At 42.2% G+C, this 20,305-nt stretch overlaps 2 protein-coding genes across 3 annotated transcripts in view; both read left to right on the top strand.

The window, feature by feature from the left end:
• Window positions 1-1,194: 1,194 nt before the first annotated feature.
• LOC146972397 (double-strand-break repair protein rad21 homolog A-like) lies at window positions 1,195-8,614 on the top strand. Of its 2 annotated transcripts, none has more exons than XM_085802580.1 (14): window positions 1,195-1,318; window positions 2,700-2,895; window positions 3,151-3,280; window positions 3,571-3,670; window positions 3,791-3,897; window positions 4,269-4,466; window positions 4,561-4,686; window positions 4,886-5,011; window positions 5,455-5,678; window positions 6,181-6,334; window positions 6,519-6,664; window positions 6,955-7,131; window positions 7,371-7,454; window positions 7,641-8,614. In XM_085802580.1, the coding sequence occupies exons 2-14, from the start codon at window positions 2,752-2,754 to the stop codon at window positions 7,830-7,832; spliced, it is 1,908 nt and encodes a 635-aa protein (XP_085658706.1). In that variant the 5' UTR covers window positions 1,195-1,318; window positions 2,700-2,751; the 3' UTR covers window positions 7,833-8,614. The 2 variants fall into 2 exon arrangements, with proteins under 2 accessions (XP_085658706.1, XP_085658707.1); XM_085802581.1 differs by having other exon boundaries at window positions 1,195-1,328; window positions 2,716-2,895.
• Window positions 8,615-9,434: 820 nt separating this feature from the next.
• Window positions 9,435-20,305, top strand: part of LOC146972396 (eukaryotic translation initiation factor 3 subunit H) — a 60,750-nt gene continuing 49,879 nt past the window's right edge. The window contains exons 1-2 of the mRNA XM_085802579.1: window positions 9,435-9,563; window positions 18,281-18,437. Of these exons, the coding sequence (XP_085658705.1) occupies window positions 9,462-9,563; window positions 18,281-18,437 (259 nt within the window). The 5' untranslated portion in view covers window positions 9,435-9,461. The remainder of the gene's footprint in view (window positions 9,564-18,280; window positions 18,438-20,305) is intronic.

Below are 20,305 nucleotides of genomic sequence, written 5' to 3'. Positions count from 1 at the left end.
TGATACAAGTCAATAGCCTACTCATACTAGGTATTTAATAAAAACAAAATGTAACCTAACATTAGAGTAATGATGTGTGCACACTCCCTCTGTTATCAACCAACCATCCATGTACAGTGACATGCTGCCCTGCTCCTCGTAAATCATAAACATGCTCAACTGGCAGCAGCTCTACTGCAACAGATGCTGCAGCCTATGAGATAAATCCGCTTTACTGCATACCAATTTTGCAATTTGATTGTAGATGAGTCAGTCTCTCTGTCGGGCATGTTCCTCCTCAGCTCTGTATCTAATATACTGTTTGGAAATTGGTTTTGTTGTCTGCATAAATGCCCAGTCCCCTGCTTACTGAGGATTGTGCTCAAAGGATTGATTTTGCTTTGTAGGCTGCAGATTGTTTCCTTCTCATGTTAATATTTTTGCTACCCAATATTATCCTACTTTATAACTTCAACCTTTAAACATTCAATTAGCCATTACAAGGCCTTCCAAAGCACATATACACTTTATAATGTTAACTTGCTCCATGTAAGGCTCCCAGTAAGCCACAGGCCCTGCAACTGAGATCCTTGAATGGAATTCAGTAGTAATTTCATCTGCATATTTCCTGCAAAAACATGTTACTGTCTTTGAAAAATGTGAATCGGGAGACCACAATTTGTTTTAGGTTAGAGAGACTATTGATGATATATAGAGTACAATAGGGCTGAGTCAAAACCAGTTTTACAAAGGGTTTATTGTCTTCAAGAGATTAAAGAGCAGCTGGGAAAGTCAGGGATGGGAGCAGACAATGCACTTGAGACAGTTTGTTGATATTCGGTAACCTGAGTAGTAGTAGTAGTAGTAGTAGTAGTAACAACAACAACAATAATAGGCTGTTATTGTTTGTGCAAATTCTCATTTGTCCAGGTCAAATTATAGTCAACTGGACTTAGTTTTTTGTCTTTACAAAAAAGTCCAGTTGACTTGATTCAATTGCCTAGATATTATTGTTGTTGTTGTTGTTGTTATCATTATAAATCTTCTGTATGCAAACTATTAAACATGCATATTTAGTGTCCGGTAAGCACTGTGCCACAGCGCCGCCTATCTGCAGCGGGCGCTCACAGCGGGCTGTCTGTCAGTCAGCCCCCAGCCAGCAGACTCCTCCTCCGCCATTTTTGACTGTAAACATCCTGCCGATTTTAAAAGGACAGCGGTGAGCGGGAGGAAGGCGACTGGCGCCATCTTGGCTGTTTTAATGAGTACAACAGGGGAGAATTCGCTGGGAGAAATAACTTAATCAGTGGGATTTTCACTCTCAAAGGGGCTCCTGTCGGTAAGTGTGTCTGCAGGAGGAAATATCCGCGCATCGCTTTGTGTAATGTACGAGACGAAATAAGCGTGCACGTCTGTGATTATTATTCGCCGCGGCCTTCACTGTACAGAGAGCCGTTAGCCACCAGCTAACGATACAGCTCTGCTTGGTTAGAGGGAAAAAAGTGCAAGCAGGTTTTGTTGGGGCATGTTTCTACTTTCTTTCAAAGCTTAGTCTGTCGTTATTGAGAAACGCTTTAATTTCTTTGCTAAGAAGAACAAACATCTCGGCTTCACAAGCCCAGCGTACGATGTAACTGCTCCTTTTGTAGTTAGCTGGCGGCGGCGGCGGCTAATTTAGTTGACCCACTTGATGGCGCCGACTATTTACTGGCGATGACCAACCCTACTTTGGCGCTCTAAATACACTCTCCTGTAAGTTTGTGCCTGGGGACACACAAATATTTATTTTTTAGACGAGCCGTGTTGTCTGTGTAGTTAAAAGAAAGCGCTGTTCATTGAAGTACAGTAGGGGGAAAAGTGTCGGTTACCGTAGGCAGACATGTGCATTTCCAATGTTTGCCTCCCTCACTGGGAAATAGGCGGAACTTGAATGAAGTCAGCGCTTGTTTTGATAACGTTAACATCTTTCTTTCTCTGAATATAGTGTTTTGCGTTGGTAGTTTATAAACAATTATGAAACAGTTAAAGTGGCTTAAATTGTGCTAAACAAAGACCAATTTTTTTTTAGCTTGATCGATTTTTTTTTTTTTTTTGGAGGGGGGGTCACGTAAGCGATATGTTAGCTGACGAGCCCCCCCGGCACGAGATTAGCAAACCCTCGAGTAAGATATTTGTTAAAAGTTTACTAAGTCGACAATGGCCCTCACTTTTGTCGGATGCATCGCAGGCTAATCGTTGCCTCAAACCCCGAAATGACGAAATAAAACCAGCCCTCATGCGTTACCATGCCTTTTCTTTACCGCGATGCTTCCCCTCTGTTAATGATCTGGTTCAACGAAACAACAAACAAATTTAAAACTGCTCACTCTTTTTTAAATTTAGTTTGCCCATTGAGACTTGTATCTGTTCAATTTCACAACAACGTAAAAGGAAAAAAATAAACAACCATCTGTTGAGGAGTTAAGAGCTTTGATTCTGTGCAGCAGTGAAGCACTTTCTGCAACTTTTGTTCAATTCGTCCCAAATCTCCATGTTATGAAGTGGCTGAGATAATGAGCTAGTTTTGCTGAAGATAACATAAAGGTATTGTTGACTATAGACTTTAAGGGGATGGTCTGGTGCTGTCTTGCAGTGTGGCACTTTGTGTGCCCTAGGTATCCTGACCTTATTAAAATGGGCCTCTCCTTACACATAAACCATATATCTGTCATGTTTTCCAGGTAGCCTAAACCTTACTGCAGTGTGAGTGTGTGAGCCAGGACAACCAGGGCCATGTTCTACGCCCACTTTGTCCTCAGCAAACGTGGGCCGCTAGCCAAGATCTGGCTAGCGGCCCATTGGGACAAGAAGCTGACCAAGGCCCATGTGTTTGAATGCAACTTGGAGAGCAGCGTGGAGAGCATCATCTCACCCAAGGTAAAGTTCACTTTCTGCATTCTGGCGATCCAGCTGCTTGCCACGTATTGCAAGTCCAAGCCATGCTTAGATTCAGAGTTTTTCGCCTTTATTGTTGCCTCCCGATAAATAAGAAGAAAAATGACTATTTAACACTGTTTGCTACTTTAAAACAATCACTTGCATAAATAGACAGGAGAAATGGAAAATGTCCTGTATAAACATGAGTTGTCTCTAAAATGTGGGCTGTTCCTTCCATCTGTTCTGTTCTTTTAGGTGAAGATGGCGCTGCGTACATCAGGCCACCTGCTCCTTGGGGTGGTGAGAATCTACCACAGGAAAGCCAAGTACCTGCTTGCTGACTGTAACGAAGCCTTTATCAAGATCAAAATGGCTTTTAGGCCAGGTAAGGACAAATGTTTACACAACCTACTAAGAACGCAAGTTTTTGGATTTGTCTTTGTTGGAACTGTTATAACCCGAGAAAAACAAAAAGACTGAAGTAGTCAGTGATCTTTTTTTCCCACTACTAGTTAAACTAATTGGCATATACTGTATGAACTAGAAAAATTCTAACATTCTTTTGAATTTGTTCTCCATTTTGCATTTACGTTGGACTGATGTGTTGTTGTTTGTGAGGGATACAGTTTCAGAATTATGTAATGTTCTAATGTCATGGCTCGTATTTATGTTCAGGTGTGGTGGATCTACCTGAGGAAAACAGAGAGGCAGCCTACAATGCCATCACCTTACCTGAGGAGTTCCATGACTTTGACCAGCCGCTCCCTGACCTGGAGTAAGTTGAATCATTCATCTCCATTTGCAACTGCTCAAGTGTTAACTTAACAGTTAAAAGATCCGACACCCCACACTGTTTTATTTGTCCTTAAACTATTTTGTGTGTTATTTCAAACAGTGACATAGATGTGGCTCAACAGTTCACTCTGAACCAGAGCAGAGTAGAAGAGATCACCATGAGGGAGGATGTCGGCAACCTCAGTCTTCTGCAGGACAATGACTTTGGTAGGATTGTAGTTTTCAACATGAATGTACAGTATTGTGGAGAAGTTTAAGGCAGGTTTGGGGGGAAAAAAGTAAGAATGCTTTCAAAAATATGAATAAAGGATGGTCACATCAAATATTGATTTGATTTAGATTTATCTTCTGTTCATTCACTGCATTTTCACGCTTCTATTTTTGAAAGCATTTTTAGTTTACATTTTTTCAAACCTGCCTAAAACACAGTTCTGTATAATTCTACAAAATAGTTTTGCATCGCATTGATTTTTAGATGTTACATGTTGAATGCTTTTAGAATAATAGCACTGTTATGTAGAAGGAAATAAGAATCACCTTGTTCATATGTTAAAATAACAGTCTGTTGTCCTCTTCAGCTGACTTTGGTATGGACGACCGAGAAATGATGCGTGACGCCAGCACATTTGAGGAGGATATCATACACGGCGCCACAGCCTCTAACCTTTTGCTAGAGGCTGAGCCTGGTCCAGCTAATCTCCCCGACAAGTCCAACCACATGGAGTATGATGACTTTGGGGATGGCTCCATGGGCACGACTGATGGGGGGATGTTGGGTGAGCAAGATAATGGCGGGTTACTGTTAAAGTTGGGCTCATGATAATGTAACAAGATCTATTGTTGGGTTAATCCTCTTTGTTATTTTTGCAGTTGATAAGCTGCTGAGCTCTGAAGATGGCGGCGGTATCTTTGATGATCCTCCTGCTATCACAGAAAGCGTCATGATGCCTCCTGATCATGGAGACGATGAGGATGACTTTGACAACCTCCAGTCACGTAAGTAAAGCAAAGATAATTACAGTTAATCCCGTTTTTCTCCCTGTAGTTTTATTGTGAATCTGTGAAGGGCATTTACATAGGGTTTGACATGTGGCCAGTAAAACCTACTTAGTCATGTACCACAAGAAGAAGAGTGCATGTTGTGTCATTACTTGCTTGTTTAAAAGGAAATGCAATTGTGTGTGTGTGTGTTTAGCGGGTCCAGACAGCCCAGACTCCGGCCCGGCAGAGCCACTGCCAGCAATGGCTGATCAGACAGAACAGACAACTCTGGTCCACAATGAGGAGGAGGCGTTTGCCCTGGAGCCCATTGACATCACTGGTAAGACTCTTCCTCATCCTTAAAGATGAAAGGCTGTGTTTAAATATGTTATTTGTATTTTTCATAAAGTTCTCTATTAATTACTTCTTATAGGAAGTTTTTTTTTGAAAGACCTGTTCCCTGAATGAAACTCTGTACATTTTAAATTGTCTTCAAGTGCGCTAAATTAGAAAGTCATAGGAAATTGTGCCAACAAAAGCATATTGAATGCTAAAAATTAGGATTGCCCAAGATGACTAAATACCACTGTAAGACCACAGAGATTTTTTCAACCTGTCGATTGTGCTACACCAATGTAGTCATCTTTTCTCTGTGGGTCTATTCAGCAGTTGTACATACTGTTTCAAGCAACAAAGGGCAAAATCTCTTGTGCTAAACTGTAAAATTGTAATGATGAGAAATGATGAAATAGTCAACAGCTACTTTCTTTTTCTTGTTTGCAGTGAAAGAGACAAAGGCAAAGCGTAAGAGGAAGCTGATTGTGGACAGTGTGAAGGAGCTGGACAGCAAGACCATCAGGGCACAGCTGTCTGACTACTCGGACATTGTCACCACCTTGGATCTCGCCCCTCCCACTAAGAAGCTTATGATGTGGAAGGAGACGGGAGGTGTGGAGAAGCTCTTCTCTCTGCCTGCCCAACCCCTGTGGAACTCCAGGCTGCTCAAGGTAACAAATCTTTGTCAGGCTGCATGTATTTGTGGATTAATATGCACGCACTTCCACCCCAAGATATTTAAGAACATACAGCTGTCTACCTGAAATCACTTACAGGCCGTAGAGCTACTGGGTAAATGGTAATGAGCAAGTTACCCTCAGTGTCTTAACTCTGCATGAGGCTCCGACTTGGAGTCTGTTTAATGGAAATGCAGAGTATATATTTTGTATCTTTCATTGACATTCAGCTCAGGATGTGGAATTTAAAATGAGAACACTGAAAGAACAGGAGGTGGAGGAAGCGATTGGGTTTGTCTATCTTTTCTGTATCCTCTTCCACCCACACATTACCCCTCCTGAATACTGAATGGAAAACGTGTCATGCATAATAGAGGAGACATCCCTTTTTTGTCTAATATCAGTCATCCCTTAATTCCTTTGGTTTCCTTAATTTTATTGCCCTGTTATTATCTTTATCTTTCTCCAAAATTAACTGTCAAATCTCCATTGTCAGATGTTCACACGCTGCCTGACGCCTCTGGTGCCAGATGAGCTGAGGAAGAGGAGAAAGGGTGGAGAGGCCGACAGCTTGGATGAGTTCCTCAAAGAGCTGGAGAACCCAGAGGTGCCTAGAGAGGAGGTCATGAGTCAGCACAGAGATGTTATTGGTAAGTAATGCTGAGATATTATAATGCACAATGCAGACATGTCCTCAGTTGCATGAGAGAAAGAGAGACTCGTGGCAGAGGTCTTGCATGAGATAACAATGAATAACGAAGAAGAACAATGAATCACTGTTATTCACTGTTGAGTGACACATTTCTTCATGAAATCTCTTTATGCTCTCTTCAGACCAGACGATCATGGAGGAGCCCAGTCTGCTGGCAGCGTCCACAATGGAGGGCAGCAGGACGACCCTGGATGAGACAGTTATGCCTCCTCCCTCCACCCCCCGCGGTGTCAAACGCAAGACCCTCGACAAAGAGGCTGCCCTTCCTGTACGTTTTAATTTCTACGTCCAAACAATGTATTTAGGTTGCGTAGTGTATGGAAGTGACAAAATGTAGATATTCAATTGCAGTTTAAAGGCTCTTTTTGTTGTAGCTGTAGCTATGCAGTGAATAACAGCTTGTTGTTATCTAAAAATAAAAACAAACCAGAATAGGATTTTTGTTCCTTATTTTCTGAAGAAGTGAACTTGAAAAAATGCTCAACCGTGAAATCGGTTCAGTTGACTGCAATGCGCCCTTGCTTGGTTCTGACTTGCACCCTGCTCTCCCTCTTTCAGATGGCTGCATTGGAGCCGCAGCAGGTTGGTGACCGCTCAGTCTTGTCTCAGAGGTTAGATATGCCTCAGGTGGATCTGCCCCCAGAGGAGACCCTCACCCTCACCCAGCTCGTCCCGGAGCTTGACCTCATCGGTGAGAAGAGCAAGGACAAGAAGGATGATAGCGACGAGGAAGAGGTGAGGAGGAAAATGAATAGCTTTTTCTGGTACTCTGGAACTTTATAAGTGATAGTTCTGATCCATTTCACACAGCTTTCACAAAACTGCCCAAAGTGCAATGGCAAAATCACAATAACTTTTTAGTAAAAATATAAATGGCAAAGCTGAAGAGTAACATTAGACACAAGCGTCTATTGAATTGTACACGTGTTGTATGAGCGTGGGCTGGTGATGACTGATGACTCTTTGTCTCTCAGGAAGAGGAAGGTCAGGGCGGAGACCAGGACCAGGAGGAGAAGAGATGGAACAAGAGAACCCAGCAGATGCTGCATGGTCTCCAGGTACGAAAACATCATCTTAAACAGAGTTCAAGCAGACTTCAAATGTTGCTATTGAATTAATAAAATCCCAATTTGATATTCCCTTTGTTTATCTGTATTATCTGAAATACAGCTTGTTTATATTTGATTGATCCCCTCATGTAAAGAAAGGCCTTGGACTGATGTTGTACGTGTCTGTCTCCACAGCGTGTTATGGCTAAGACTGGCGCAGATTCAGTCAGCCTGCTCGACCTGTGCCGGAACAACAACAGAAAGCAGGCAGCTGCCAAGTTTTACAGTTTCCTGGTTCTTAAGAAGCAGCAAGCCATCGAGGTCACCCAGACTGAGCCCTACAGCGACATCATCGCCACCGCTGGACCAAGATTCCACCTTATTTAGACATTGGAAGAACAGAAAAACGGCTTCTTCCAACAGACATACCTTTTTAATTACTCAAGTTTTTTGCCTTTTTATTTTGTGTTTTCCTGTCAACCTACTTTGTTTCTGGGGAAGGGGCGGGAGTAGTGGGGAACGGGTTGGAAGCTTTTTTTAAAAAAAAAAAAAGGATTTTACTGTACTACAGACGGAATCATGCAGTATTCATTTGGTTCAAACGGAGTGAGGAAGAATGTTTAACAATTATATTTATAAAGCAACCTTTTTTTAGACACCAATTTGTAAGCTTTGCTTCATTATGTTTTGTAAGGTAATTTCCACTGTCTGCTCATTCCATAAGTTTTGTACCATTGCCCCTCTCACACCGGAAATATTTTAGATTAAGAGCCCTGTATTTTCACATGGAACCCTGTCTCGAATCTTAACATGTTTTGGAAAGGTACTGTTTTATTGCTCAGAAGTGTAACCTCTCCCACCCTCTCCTTGTTGCACTTGTTCTCTCTTGATGGTAAACAGAAAGGTTAATCTGTCAAAGAAATTGGTAAATCGTACCTGGTATTAAATATCATGTCTCAGATGTATAATTCAGGCAGTTTATCAACAAAGGTTTTTTCGTTCAGTTTTGTACCTTTATACGTTTATGCTTATTCACCTTTTTGCATTATGTAACTAGGTAATGTACTTGTTACAGTTAAGTTCAGTATCCCACCTTTTTAGTCTTCTGATTACTACTAGTTGTGATACATCTGTAAAGATTTGAAATAAAGTGTTTAAGTACTTGGTAACAATATATAGTGTCATTTTGTCAACAACAATCCCTCAATCTCAGTTTAAAAATAGGCATCTCAAATATTTTACTGGACAAAAGAATGATGACCAAAATTTTACAGAATTACCACTAATTAAAGAAATCTTTGAACATATCACGGTGACCCACATTCATTAAACAGCTGCTGAGTGAGAATGAAGCTGGGGTAGGCAGGGTTTGTTTTGAAAACAAGTCGACCCTGTATCTTTGACCAATCAAATATATTCTGGTCTGGGGGTTCCTGATTGATTGAATATATTTGATTGTCCAAAGAAACGGGCAGCTGGCATGCAGAATATAGAAACACTCTGATCGCCCCAAACACACAGACCTTTCCTTACTGATAGCTGAATGGGAAACACAATTTTGTTTTTGAAACAAATCCTGCCTACCCCAGATTTTATTTTTTTTCAGATGTATGTCAACATTTGCAGCCAATCTAGCTGTGCGTGTCTGTAATATAAAAGACAGACTTATACGAATTGAATTGAATGAACTTTATTTATTTAGGGAAATTAGTTTGTCCCAGCACCACATAACAATGAAAGGCAAAAACACAATATAGACAGATAAATACTCCTTGGCACGCCACACACACATCATTCATTAAAAATATTAAAGATTCAGTCGTTAGTTTTATTATATGCTAAGCTAACGACCTTTTTTTCTTTTTTCTTTTTACATTATTATTATTATTATTTATTTTAATCGGGCCTACGCACCCCGCAGCTCTTGTTTCGACACGGACAGGAACACGGACGTATCGTTACCGGAAGTGTCCGTCGACGAACTCTGTCCTTCCTTTCCGCGTGTATCGGTTTGTAATGGCTTCACGTAAAGAGTCCGTCTCAACACCTACCGCCCCGATGGTTTCCACCGGCGGCACATTGGACTCTCCGGTCAAACAGATCCAGATTGAGGGTCTGGTAAGTGTCACGACTATGCTATTTTATTGCTATTTATTGGATCTCCATGGCAACTGTGAGGAAAACCGGCTCCCTGATGTTGGATGCTAAGCTAAAGTGTGAGCATCATCATGGCGGACAGAGAAAGAGAGCCGGTGTGCCCAGTAGTTTTTAACCTGTTTTAATCTTTAACCGGTACTTTCCCGATTATACAGACACGTTTAAGTGTTTCTTACACTTCCCCAAACTGTCTTACTTGCCAATTAAACGTGTTTTCCAAGTTAGCTGGTGTTAGCTTTCACTAAGCCATACGGGAACGTTTCATTATAAATGTAGGACCCTAACCCTGGTTGTGGTCAGGTCAGGTCGCTGTTCAACATTTAGGATGATGAAGCTGCCTTCACCTCACAGTTGCTGTAGTTAACCACATTAAAGCGTGTTTTTTTTCTTCACTTTTCACAACAAAACTTTCATTAGCGACAAACACGTAAAAGTAAAAGACTTGAATCCTCAGCAGGCTCCACATTGTGTGTACATTGTGTGTAAGTTACCTTCTTGAAAACAAAATAAAATTTAGGTCTTTCAACCAGGTTGTGATTTTAAATAATCAAAACAAAAAACTAACTAAGAAATAACTGACCTTAGAGCACAAAGTAGCTTTTCAATAATCTCTTGATGTCTAGTATACAAAATACTATTGAGTGCTTTAAAAAGTGTGTACTTCAGTCAGGTTTTCCATTTGAAAAGATTTGTTTTGCTCTTTTCAATTCAGCCCTCATAAACATACCTGATATATAAAAGCAAGTCCATTCTGATATTTCTCGTGCTTGGCTATATTTCTTCTGCTATTCAGTGGTTATGCTCTCAAGACGCTAAGGCTTTTTGCAATTTGGTGGCAGTGCCTATTGTCACATATATGTACATTGTACATACGTACATACATCTTGTTCTGTAGTACCCTCATATAAACAGCAGAGGACAAACTTGCTTCATTGCCATGCACTTTCATTCTCCCTCATCCTGTCCTAAACTGCACTGGACACAAAGCAGCTCATTTGCCTGGTGTGCCTGAATGCAGTAGCAGGACTTCAACTTGCCAGCTGCTGCCTTCCTTTTATCTTGCTCATTAAAGCTGCCCTGGAGTCTCGGGTCGTAATTTCAAATCTAAATATTTCACCTCGGTGTGTATTATTTAGACCCCTTAATGAGATTTTCTTTATTCATTTTCTCAGCCTTATGAACCAAATATTTTAATCGCAGCAGTTAAATTAAAAACTGTTGAGAGCTGTTTATTGTGCGACCGTACTTGGATTCAAACTGTTGAAGGAAAGGTGTCCATTTGAAGTAAAAGTATGAAACACATTTCACCTGAATGCATTGATATGCAGGAGTTGCTGCTGTGTTGCGTCATGACCCGCCTGTCAGAGGTTTTAGCTGGAGGGTTGCCCACAGACAGCATCACCGATGCTGTGTAGTAAAATTGGATTGTTTCCTTGCTTTTGAAGAGGCTTCAATGGTTGATGTTGCCACAGGAGTGGAGTGCTGCACAGCGATGAGTTCCATTAAACACCTACCGAGATCACACAGTCGTCTGTACGTTTGAAAAAGTATTAATTCATTCTGATGTGTGATGCGCGACAGTCACAGGTCTTATTCACGTACTGTGAATTAAGGAGCACATTGCGCGCCGCATTTTGGGACTTTGATGTGAAAGCTCAGGGGCACAAAGAGACAGGAAATATGTCAAAATGAGTTTTGACATGTCTTTTTTACCAGTGGCAGACATTGTCTTTGTTTTTTTTTCTTCACAGTGAATATGTGAATGAGTAAAGCACTGTGGCAGAGCAGTCCCTTCTTCCCCCCGAGGCTTTTCCACTTGCCTCGGGTCCTGAAGTCTGGGCTCATCAGGAAGGTGTTCACACTATGCAATGTGACACGGATCATCTGTAACACACACAGACAGACACGAGTGATAACTTACTACCCGGTGGAGAAACATGTGTTCCCACCTCTCCAGTGGTTACTCTATCCTTGCCTCATGATAGATCCTACATTTTACTCTCGCAGCGTATTTTACAGATGTAATCCTTACAACATCAGTCCTAGTTGACTTGGCAACTCTGGTGGTATGTGAGCTATCGGGAAGTGTGGTGTAATAAGAGCTCAGATTTTCTCTGAGCAAGGTGTTTGGCGACAGAAGAGTTTTCAGCACATCCAAACTGTCTTGTGTTTAGGGCTGGGCGATAAAACCATCTCGATACGGGATCACGATGAATTTATTGATCGATTTCGGTAATTTCCTCAATATCACATGGCAGTAAAAAGCGCAACAGCAGCCTGTCACTCTGCCAGACCCTGTGAGCATGTACTGTAGAGTTTGAGCTGCAGCTAAAGGGAGGAAGGATAAAGTGAAAGTTGTAAAAGAGGGAGGAAATGAGTGGAAGTGGAGCCGATGGCAACTGAATGGTAGCGTGTGGAGCGGTCAGTTCGTCTTTCTGTCTCGAGTCGTCATGAAAAGAAGCCTGGCAGTGTGGAGTCAGAGCGACCTGGTTATACGACGGTCAGAAAGTGGAGGAGAAAAGTCTGACTGTGAAAACACGGAGCTGCCTGGACGTTTATTTTGCAGTAACACGTCTCATATGTTTGCTCATGTACGGCGTGGTACGTGTGCAAGGCTCCTGTGGATGGTGTGTGTCAGCGCAGGGACACACACGGAGCATTGCGTCAAAGCGTTGAAGTGAAACGATAACCTGCAGATCACCTACGTTGACGTGAACTCTGCTCATAGTTACAGAGTCAGATCAATAAAACAGTCAGAGAAAAAAGCTAAATATTAAAGTGAACTCATATCATCCTCCCAAAACTCAACACATTCTCTGCTTTCTTCAGGATGCTCCTTGAACTGGCAGCATCAGCAAAAAACTACATGTAGAATTGAAATATCGAGGATCGATATGGAAAAATAAATCTTAATAAAGTTTTTTTTGCCGTATCGCCCAGTCCTACTTGTGTTTCAATAAAAAAAAGTATTCAGTCTAAAGTAATTGCAGCAGCAGTCTGGCTTCATGCTGAGCACGGCTCCACACAACAGAAGGTCAGAGTAAAGTTAGTTATCTCCCTGTGGCTGCCCCTTTTTGTTCAGCTGCTGCCATGAAAACATTAAAACACAATCTCCCGTGACCACTTCCCAGTTCACGTCAGTCAGCACATGTCACATCATTTGAATGGTTTTTGAAGTCAATTAGCAGCAGAAGGAACTAGTTTTCATTCATTTTTTTTTTCATCAACGACAACTTAATGCAGCCGATTTGACTGGGAGGCCGAATGATAAACAGTGAGGCTGGTATCAGTAGGTAGCATCACGGTTCACACACCATATACTGCACTGTTTCCTGTGAATCTTATTCTTCTCAAGGCATTTTAAATCTAATGTGATAATGTTACACTCTGCCACTGACAGTGATGATTAAGATAATTACAAAACATGCATGCAATCAGTGGTTATGGTGAAAAAAAATACAACACACCATGAATAGTATCAAAAATTTAGATTTTTTTTTTTTTGAGACATCCACAGTGACATTTTATGAAATATCTTTAACTAGGCATTCAGATAGCCTAATTCTTTTTCCCCCGATACTGATAACAGATAACTTCCTGCTTCTCATAACCAATATCGATAACCAATAACATTTTTTATAGTTTATATACACCTGAGGTTAAGAAAAACCAAGATGTAGTGAGTAAAGATGAATTTACCATTATAGCTCTGATTTAAACCAAATAATATAACCAACATCACTACTGTTACACAAGAACAACATTCAGCTTAAAGGGCAAATGGATTGAAAATGAGCAAAATCAAGGCAATGTTGGCTAGAATTGTCTTTATTAATATTGAACTATTAATATTGAACTTACCTGTGAATTTTGGCGGATATTTGTTGGACTAACTCAAACCAGTCATGCTGTTAAATATTGTTGGTGCAGACAGAACTGAACGGCCCCTATGTGAGCAGGTGCTGTTTATAAAAGTCAGTTCTTGATTAATTCTGCACCTGCAATGCAATAACACTTCTTAGTGGATGTTGTCAGAGTCACTGAGTGCTTCACATTACAAGTCCTACTTGGCTCAACAAAACCAAACAACATGTTTAAAAAAAGATCTCATCATCAAGCCAGCTGCCAGATGAAGTGGGAATGTGTGGTGGTCATGTCGCGCAAAGGTGTTCCCTCCCTCCTGTGTGTTACAGCCAGTGTCAAGTGTAGGGTTTGTGTACACATCAGCGGTGCAAAAAGAAAAACTCATTATGGGATTGTCTCTCTTGCGGTACTTTCTCATAACTCGAGCCCCGTTGTGGCGGGAATATGAGTCCTTTTGTGTGTGAGTGAGGGGAGATTTATGATAAGAATTAAAGGCAGGCAACGGGGGATTTGGACTGCAATTGATTTTGCACAATTCAATTTTAAGCTTGTTGATTTATAAGGCGCTGTCCACATATCAATCTTATGCCTCTCCACATGAGGTGAGCTCACTATAGGCTAGCTGCTGGTGAGCTAGATCAATAAAAAATGTATGTGCGTGTGCATGTTCGAGAAGGGAGAGGTAGTGTACGTGTGTGTGTGTGTCCATGCAGGTTTGCACGATTAAACGTGCAGTGCTCCAGCCTTGTGCTTCAAAAACCTGATGGCATTTACTCAACCCCAGGAAGCCAGCACAACAAATCCACGGAAACCTCCCTCCGTCCGTTCTTCCTTCCTTCCTCCTCTTGTCTTTACTGCAAATGCCTATTCAGTTCCTCTCTTTAAAGCATTTCTGTAGATTCAGGAGTTTTCTCAAAGTCCTGTGCAAATTTAATTTTAATTTAATTTATTTGCCCTTCCCGCTTCCTGTCGTTTTTTTGGCCCGTTGTCCATCTCTCACCTCCTCTTTTTCCAGACGGATGCCATTTAAGTGTGTGATGAACAGATTGCCAAGAGTTAGATAGCTGAGAGCATTGTGTGCATCTGTGCTATCTGCTCCCACTGATGGAGGGAGATGAGGAAAGCTATTTGCTGGCAGAAAGAGGAGCTCAAAGAGGGGTGAGGGGCTTTGTAAAGCAGCTAGCGATGCCGATCCTGAGGCCTTCCCCTCTCTTCCTCCCTCGCTGTCGTTCGGTCACCCATCGGTCTCCTCGCCCTCCTCCGGTCGCCTCGTGCTCTTTTGTCATCATTACCTTTATCCTCCTGGATTTCCTCTCCCCACATTTCCACCGTTGCATTTCCTCCTTTTCCATTTCCGATCACCTTTTTCACTCTCACATTTCTCCCTCTCTCTCTCTCTCTCTCTCTATTCATCTCCTCCCCCCTCCACCGACCTTTTGTTCAGACCCTCCTGCCCTCTCACTCAGAGCAGCCAAAGCAGACAGGCCGAGTGTGAGATTTGTTTTTCTCCCCACTCCACCCCATATCGTCTCCCTTTTTTCCCCCGTGCCCCTAGCTCTTTTACTTGTTGCACGACAGGTCCAGCACTCCGTTGAAATAAATCATCTCCCAAGACCAAGACGGATGCATGAGTGTGTTCGCTTGTGTGTGTGTGTGTGTGTGTGTATGGGCTTGTGAGACCAGTAAGGGCTCCCTCATGGCGGTGATGGGTGTTTTGTTGTGAGCATGGCTCCAGGACTGCCACCCTGCTCCTGCATGTACGTATATGTGTGTATTATTAATGCCTCTGGCTGTGACCTGCCCACACTGTTATCAGCATGATTTATGCTCTCCCTCTCCACTCCATGCTTTCAGCTCCTTGTCCTGTTCCCGTTCATTTAGACGCTTTGTCTTATTTTCCTCTCTTTGCTTTCGTTGTTTTCTTTTTTCAGTGGTCAGGGCGTCTCACAATGGGAAGGTGTTTGTGTGTGTGTGTGTGTGTGTGTCATACATTCATTTTTGTGTGCGTGTAGAAATAAGCCAGAGCCTTTTTTTTTTATTACTGTCCTTGGTGTCAGTGATGCAGCAGTGGAGTTTAAAGCGGCTCCTCGATCACGCGCAGGCTTGTCCTTTTGGCCCATTTATATCTGGTATTAAAAATTAAACGCACACGATGATGCATGGACACTCTGTCCCGATGAGGCACGGCGATGTGGGATATCAGACCACAAGTCCAAATATACCCTCCCACCATCCGAGGGGAGCATTTTTCTTAAAACTGCATTGGAATCAGCCAGGTTTTGTTCTGTATGTGCGCCACCCCCTCTTCCTCTAGTGTAAATTGCAAAGCCGCGCTGAATACTAACTGGCCTTTTGTATGCACTCAAGATCAGCGATGCACCAGTGTTGGAGCCTGCAGGTGGTGCTTACCACTCAATTTACCACTCAAACCACAGCCAGTGATTGCCTGAGTAACTTGTCCCAGAATTTGCTCTTAACATAACAACACTTTTTGGCAACACTGTGGTTTTATGTAAGAGCTTGGTGACCAGTGAAGAGTGCAGAACGCTGGTAGAGGATTTATTATACAATTTAGTGTCAATGTGACTAACATGCTGCGTGCCCCCAGCCGAGCTGAAGTTTAAATCCTCCTCACTTTTTGTTTAAGGACGTACTCTGGGTCCATTTTATTAGGCACACCTGTACAGTCTTATGCAATCCAGTACGACTGCTCTGCTTTTATGATGCCTTCAGTGTTCCTTAGTATCAAAACGTCAATGTTTTAACTAAATCATACTCGTAGAAGGAGGCAAACAAACAGGACAAACGGCCATTTCTGAACACCTTTACCTAAATCATATGTTTTAGCCTGGAGGTCATAGTCAGTGATGCTGTTTTTTTTCACTGGACTGCATTATATGGAGTGATATGGATGACCAATATGAACAAAGTTATGATTTCCAACAGTTGCACCAAAAACAAAATGTTTTCAACTTTGAGAAGGTAGAAAAACAGCAAAGCTACGGTATTGAAGTGATGATTTTTCCCCCCAGTGTACCTAATAAAGTGGCCACTACACACATTTGTAGAAACATTTTCTCCACTTCAGACCTCAGCAGCAGGTGACTGACATGTGAAGGTTGGTGTTGCGAGGTGATGTGCTGTCAACTTCCACAGTGTGCTACCACCTGGAGCCCAGAGTCGCCCTGTAGCCTACAAATATTGACACAAAACGTTTTTATCCTTTATCAACAAGCCCACATAGTGTTGCTGATGTACTGTACTGAAATCTTTGCTGTGCAACTTTTCACTACCTCAGAGGACCTGTCGTTCTCTTAACGCTGTACTCCAATCAGAAAGGCAAAACCTAGCAAGCGGTCCTAAGCATAGCTATAACTAGAGCTGCACCAGTAAAACCAACTGGGACAGTATCGCTGTTTGTTGATATTAGCTCTTTGCAGATGTATCACTGTGACTGTAGACGTGGGCCCAAAAGGAAGAAATTGCAGTGCAGAAATGTTAAATTACGTGAGGGAATTTAAGAAACCCTGACATGTTTTGCTCATCTCAAAACAATTTGGTTTTTCAACCATGAAATGTTGCACTCAGTATGCATCTTTGTCACAATTTAAACATCTCTGACTGGGATTCTAACTATCATAAAAATCGATATGAAAAAATTCATAACCTCCAAAAGGTCGTAGCTTCCCCTCGGAAAATGCATGATGTCTTTGAAAAATGAATGAACACATTGATTTTATTTTATTTGGTAATTACAGTTTTGACATATGCCCATAAGGATACATTTATTAAAAAGAAGTGTAATTACAGTCTGAATATAATTATTCTTTATTAGTGTCCTTGACAGACGACTGCAGTGCTGTTGGGTGGGCTGGACCTTGTCAGCAGTGTGGCCTATAAAGGCTGCACAGGCAAGGGGCAAACGCTCTTTTCAAGGAAAAATCTAATTGTTTCCAGTCCTGTGAAGCTGTAGTTATATAACTACCGGTACAGACCTCCGCTTGTGATACCAAGAAGTGTTTTATAATTCACATGGTCTTTATAAAGCGGTGTGTGTTGGTTGTCTGGAAGAAGGATGAAGCCAGTAACGATATAAACCACGACTTAATTGTTTTGATTGTCTAGTATGTTGTGGTAATTCTTTTACTATGGCCTTACGCTGCTGTTTATCTGTGCAGCGTCTTGAGGAAATTAAGTTGTGATGAAAATATTCTAGATTAAGAAAATCCATTTGCAAGAGCATATTTAGTTTTTTTTAATCAGCTCCTAAATCAACATCATTATCTAATAACACTCACTCTACCAACACCTCTATACATCTGAACATGCCGTTTAATGTGCACTAGAAGAACCTATTTTTGTCTGCATTTTTCCCATTGGTGTTAATTAAGTAGTTCAACGGATTTGTTCTGTAATAAAACCAAATGTGTAAAAGAACAGATAAATAAGCAGTGAGAGATTAAAGGGAAAAAAAGCACCTTGTGAAGATATACTTATCTATATCTCAACCAAACTAACCTCAACACAAACTAATGAGCACAAATCAACATGACGAGCGGAGACGCAGCTAAATCGAATAACATAAATCAAAGGATGATGAATTACAATAAGAATACAATGAGAAATGCTGTAACAGCCACAAAATGCACAAACAACAGGCTCGATAAATAAATTGGCTCCGGTTCAGAAAACGAAATCATTTCTCAGAAACTGTTACTGGAAGGAGAGTGAAGCCTCCTCGCCTCCCTCGCCGTCTCTGTTCTGTTGGCGGTGGTTCGATACTTCACTGATATTGCTCTTTCTGTTTTTCACAGGTGGTGCTGAAGATTATCAAGCACTACCAGGAAGAGGGCCAGGGCAGCGAGGTGGTTCAGGGCGTCCTGCTGGGCCTGGTGGTTGAGGACCGGCTGGAGATCACCAACTGCTTCCCCTTCCCCCAGCACACCGAGGACGATGCAGACTTTGATGAAGGTAACTGAGAATGTGCTCCCTTTTCTATCTATTCTATTGATCCTCTCCCACAGCAGAAAAAAGGCACCCACACACACACACACACACACACACAATGTAACATCACAACAGAGTTTGAAACGCAAGTCCAAAATGCCAAATGCATGGCGTCTACAATGGACCAAAGTGGTAGATTCAAGAGAGAATATTTGAATGGTTTGATAACATGAAGGCTTTTGGTATTTACTTTTTCTCAATTTTTGAAACTCTACTAAAATGCCTTTTTTGTCATTTACTGACATTTCGCGTTGATGAATTGCAAATTTTGGAACACATTTTTAATTAGCGCTGTACTTGAATACCAAATGGCACTGAAAATGTCAAGTTGAAACTTTTTTTTTTTGAGAAGAATGTATTGTTTCGTCGATTGCTATTATGTAATACGACTGTCCCAAGGGGGCAGTTGTGGGTCTGAGAAGTGAAGCTCACTTCCGCGTTCAAAAAACTGCAATCCCCTCGGATTCCTCTGGGGGCTGGTGTCAGAAGGGAGCATTCCCCATAGACCCCCGTGTTAAAATCGCCGACTTTACATCCTCAGTAAACATGTTAAAAGCCTGGTGTCAGAACGTTTTTTCGTCTCAATCGATAGTTTCTACCCCCGCACACACTCTGAGGGGGGTGAATTTTTTTTTAACTCTATAGTTTTACTGTTATTAGGTTAAAACTCTGGCCAATCAGGGCGCGGAAACGTTGAGTGACAGGTCCGAGCAGCTCCGTGGACAGGCTGCTTCGAGGCCAGTGGGCGGGTTCGGGCCAATCCAACATGGCGCTGTTCAGGCCGCCATATTTGAGTCACAAAAACGACTCCCCAAAACCAATGGGTGACGTCACGGACGCTACGTCCATTCTTTTTACTGTCTATGGACTGTCCCTGACAGGTGGGCTGACGGAATAATTGATTGAAAAACATAGTTTGCGAATAAACAGAGAGTCCTTGAATGCCTCTGAAACGGTGTCTTCAAATTGTTATCTCAACACAAAGCAACATAATTCTAACTTTTGAGTTAGTTTTCACAATGTGCCTTTGAATGATTGTCTGGGGTTCCCTATTCTCAGCGCTCCACATTTTCTACAGTTGTTAAAGCAACAATGAACTACTGATGCAAAGAGCAGAAGTGCAATCAAATCAACAACACACTTCTCAAAGGCGTGTGTGTGAAAGAAGTCTCTAAGAGCACTGTTAAGGACAATGCAGCCTTTTAACTAAGCTAACTAGGTGCTGGGTGTCCTGCACTGTCGGAGCAGGGGTTGATGTGCGAGGGCAGCGGAGTAGGGGTGGAACGGCTCCAGGCTTCAGGTTTCAGGTGGGCGTTGTGAACGTGCACAGGGTTTGATTTTAGTTTTCATCTGCACTCGCACACAGCGCTTTCTTCCCCTCCTGCCTCCCGTCAGTGTTTATATCAAAGGATGCCGTGTCCTCTGACCTCAGCCTCTCCTCTGTCAGGCCACGCTGTTACCTAGAACCTTGTTAGCACAACAAAATCCGCCACAAGTCAGGCTGAAGGACGGGTAGGTGAGCAGATGCGGGGAACGAAGGAAAGGGAGAAAATCCTGCTAACGAGCAACTGTGGAAAATGCAGCAAGAGACGAGGGTGCCAATGGTGGCTGAAGGTTGTTAGTGGCAGGAACAGCTCACTGTAAAGCGTGCATGTCTCTGTTGGTTAGTGTTACGGCTTGTTGTACCTGTTGACTTTTGATGCGCTGGATTTTCCCTCTGTCACTGTGTTAGTTAACAAGGGATTCAGTGAGGAGCGCTTTGCCACGAGCCATTGCAAAAAAAAAAAATGCATAGAGCTACAGCAGAACTCCTCTCAAGGTGACAGACTTCA

This window comes from Trachurus japonicus, chromosome 16, assembly GCF_045865225.1.
Source record: "Trachurus japonicus isolate A0001 chromosome 16, Traja_1.0".
In the NCBI taxonomy this organism is placed as follows: domain Eukaryota; kingdom Metazoa; phylum Chordata; class Actinopteri; order Carangiformes; family Carangidae; genus Trachurus; species Trachurus japonicus.
Note: the sequence above shows the minus strand (reverse complement) of the source record. Positions and strands in the feature narration are given on the sequence as shown.

What these genes read in the sequence shown, in the direction of transcription:
- LOC146972397 (XM_085802580.1), top strand. Translation starts at nt 2,752, where the DNA reads ATGTTCTACGCCCACTTTGTCCTCAGCAAACGTGGGCCGCTAGCCAAG. An exon ending in CAGCCGCTCCCTGACCTGGA is followed by an intron (nt 3,671 to 3,790) that starts GTAAGTTGAATC and finishes TATTTCAAACAG; the next exon opens with TGACATAGATGTGGCTCAAC. An exon ending in AGATGCTGCATGGTCTCCAG is followed by an intron (nt 7,455 to 7,640) that starts GTACGAAAACAT and finishes CTGTCTCCACAG; the next exon opens with CGTGTTATGGCTAAGACTGG.